General features: G+C 38.6%; 1 protein-coding gene across 1 annotated transcript; it reads right to left on the bottom strand.

Annotated features, from left to right (window-relative positions):
* Window positions 1-714: 714 nt before the first annotated feature.
* Window positions 715-2,295, bottom strand: LOC145768931 (uncharacterized). The gene has a single exon (XM_082580534.1). It carries the CDS (start codon window positions 2,293-2,295, stop codon window positions 715-717), a length of 1,581 nt encoding a protein of 526 aa, XP_082436660.1.

Below are 2,295 nucleotides of genomic sequence, written 5' to 3' on the forward strand. Positions count from 1 at the left end.
AGTTTACTTCTGCCGATGTCATTGATCGAGAGGCATAAGCAATTGGTTTGCCTTCTTGCATCAGACAGGCTCCAAGACCACATTGCGAAGCATCTGACTGTATGGTTACAGGTTTTTTTACATCAAAAAATGATAAAACGGGTTTTCTGGATAGTAGATCTTTCAGTTTAGACAAAGCATCATCATGTTTCTTTATCCAATCCCATGGAACTCCTTTCTTCAATAGTTCACGCAAAGGGGCTGTGATTGTTGATTCATTTGGAAGGCATTGTGACAAGTACTTCGTCATGCCCAAAAATCTTTGCAGAGACTGAATGTCTGAGGGTTTGGGCATTTCAACAATGGCTTTGATCTTGTTGTCATCGGGCTTGAGACCGTTTTCAGTGACAATGTTTCCAATGTATTGTACAGTGGTCACTTTGAATTGAATTTTGTCTTCATTCATCTTTACACCTTTCTCCCTAGCTCTTCTTAACACTTTCAGGAGGGTATCATTATGTTGAACTTCATTGTCTGCTGCAATGATGATGTCATCTGCTATGACATATACACCTTGAAGATCTCCAAAGGTTTCTTCATTTCTTTTCTGCATGATCTCGCTGGCTGATGAGATACCAAATGGCATTCGCAAGAATCTTTTACGTCCCCATGGGGTGTGAAAAGTTGTCAAGTATGATGATTCATCAGAAAGCTTAACATGCCAATACCCATCCTTCATGTCGATGACAGTGATTCAGTGAATAACTTTTTTCCTGATAGCTGAGACTGAACACCAGCAGGAGTGGGTATGTTATATCTCTCACGCATTATTACTTCATTTAAGGGCTTAGGATCAAGACAAATGCGCAGTGATTTATTCTTTTTTTCTACAATGACAAGGTTGCTAACCCAGTCAGTTGGTTTATCAACACTGGCTATTATGCCTTGGGATTCTAGGTTGTTTAAGGTTTCTCTAAACACAGGGCGTATTGCATAGGGAATTTTACGAGGATATTGAACTACACCTGTAGCATCAGATTTAAGCTTTATGTGATATTCTTTCTCATATGTACCAGTGCCAGTGAAAATATCAGCATAATCACTCTTAACATCATGCAATGTGAGAGTTGATTTGTTTGCACAGGTATCTACACGCTTCACAAGATTCAACATAGCACATGCATATTCGCCTAATATGGGCATGAACGGTAGATCTACAATGTAAAATCTTATATCATATGACATATTTTCCTCGTTAACACATTTGATAACACTTGTCCCTATTGGTTTTACTTTCGTATTTCCAAAACCACATAGCGTAGTGTTACATGCATTTAGCTTTTGCTTCATTTGCTTAAAATAACGACAAGGAATGACATTGGCATCAGCACCAGTATCTAATTTAAACACAATTGAAAATTTTTGCAACTTATCGTCAATGATTGTCATTCTCTTTCTCATTTTTGTTTGGTATTCTTTACCACTGTCGTCCTGCGAATTGATTGAGGAAATCTTCAGGAAGCTTTCTTCACCTTCAGTGATCTGTAATGATGACCTTATTGGTTCAAGTTCATTTATTCTTTTCTTCAATGTTCCTGTGGTGCTGCGACAGGCATTCGCAAAATGGTTGCGTACACCACATTTATTGCATGTCTTTCCATACGCTGGACACTGACGTGGAGCATGTGTAGTGCCACAGTACTTGCATGTACTTTTAGATTTTGCTTTACCAGTCTTATGTATTACACTCACTGATTGTGATGCAGATTCATTCATAACCCTGATCTGCTCTTTACTGGCTTCTGCAGCATGGCATGTGTCCATGACCATGGCAAGTGTCAAATCTTGCATTTGCAACAATCTTTCTCTGATTCTGATATCATGAACTCCACAAACAATCTTGTCTCTAAGGTTTCTTTCTTTTTCATTTGCATTGCTAAAGTTACATCCATCTGCCAGTAGTCGTAGCTCATGAACCCATTTGTCAATAGATTCACCTCGCATTTGGTCTCTTTTCCAAAACTTATATGTTTGCAATATTTCATTTTTCTTAGGTTCACAGTATAGCTTAAATTTCTGCAAGACATGTTTATAATTGTCTGCACTTTGATCATTAGCAAATACAAAGTCCTGGAATATCTCCTGTGCTTCCATCCCAGCACAGTGAAGTAGAATTGCGACTTGAGTTGCATTGGATTTTTTCGACAGTTCTGCCGCTGTATAATAAGTAGAAAAGCCAAGTTCCCACTTTTTCCATGCTTGTGCTAGATTGCTGCTAGCAAAGTTCATGGGCTGAGGTTGCTTAAAGTCTGTCAT

This window comes from Aplidium turbinatum, chromosome 4, assembly GCF_918807975.1.
Source record: "Aplidium turbinatum chromosome 4, kaAplTurb1.1, whole genome shotgun sequence".
Lineage (NCBI taxonomy): Eukaryota > Metazoa > Chordata > Ascidiacea > Aplousobranchia > Polyclinidae > Aplidium > Aplidium turbinatum.

Excerpts from the sequence above, each read along its gene's own strand:
- LOC145768931 (XM_082580534.1), bottom strand. The coding sequence starts at position 2,295 with ATGACAGACTTTAAGCAACCTCAGCCCATGAACTTTGCTAGCAGCAAT.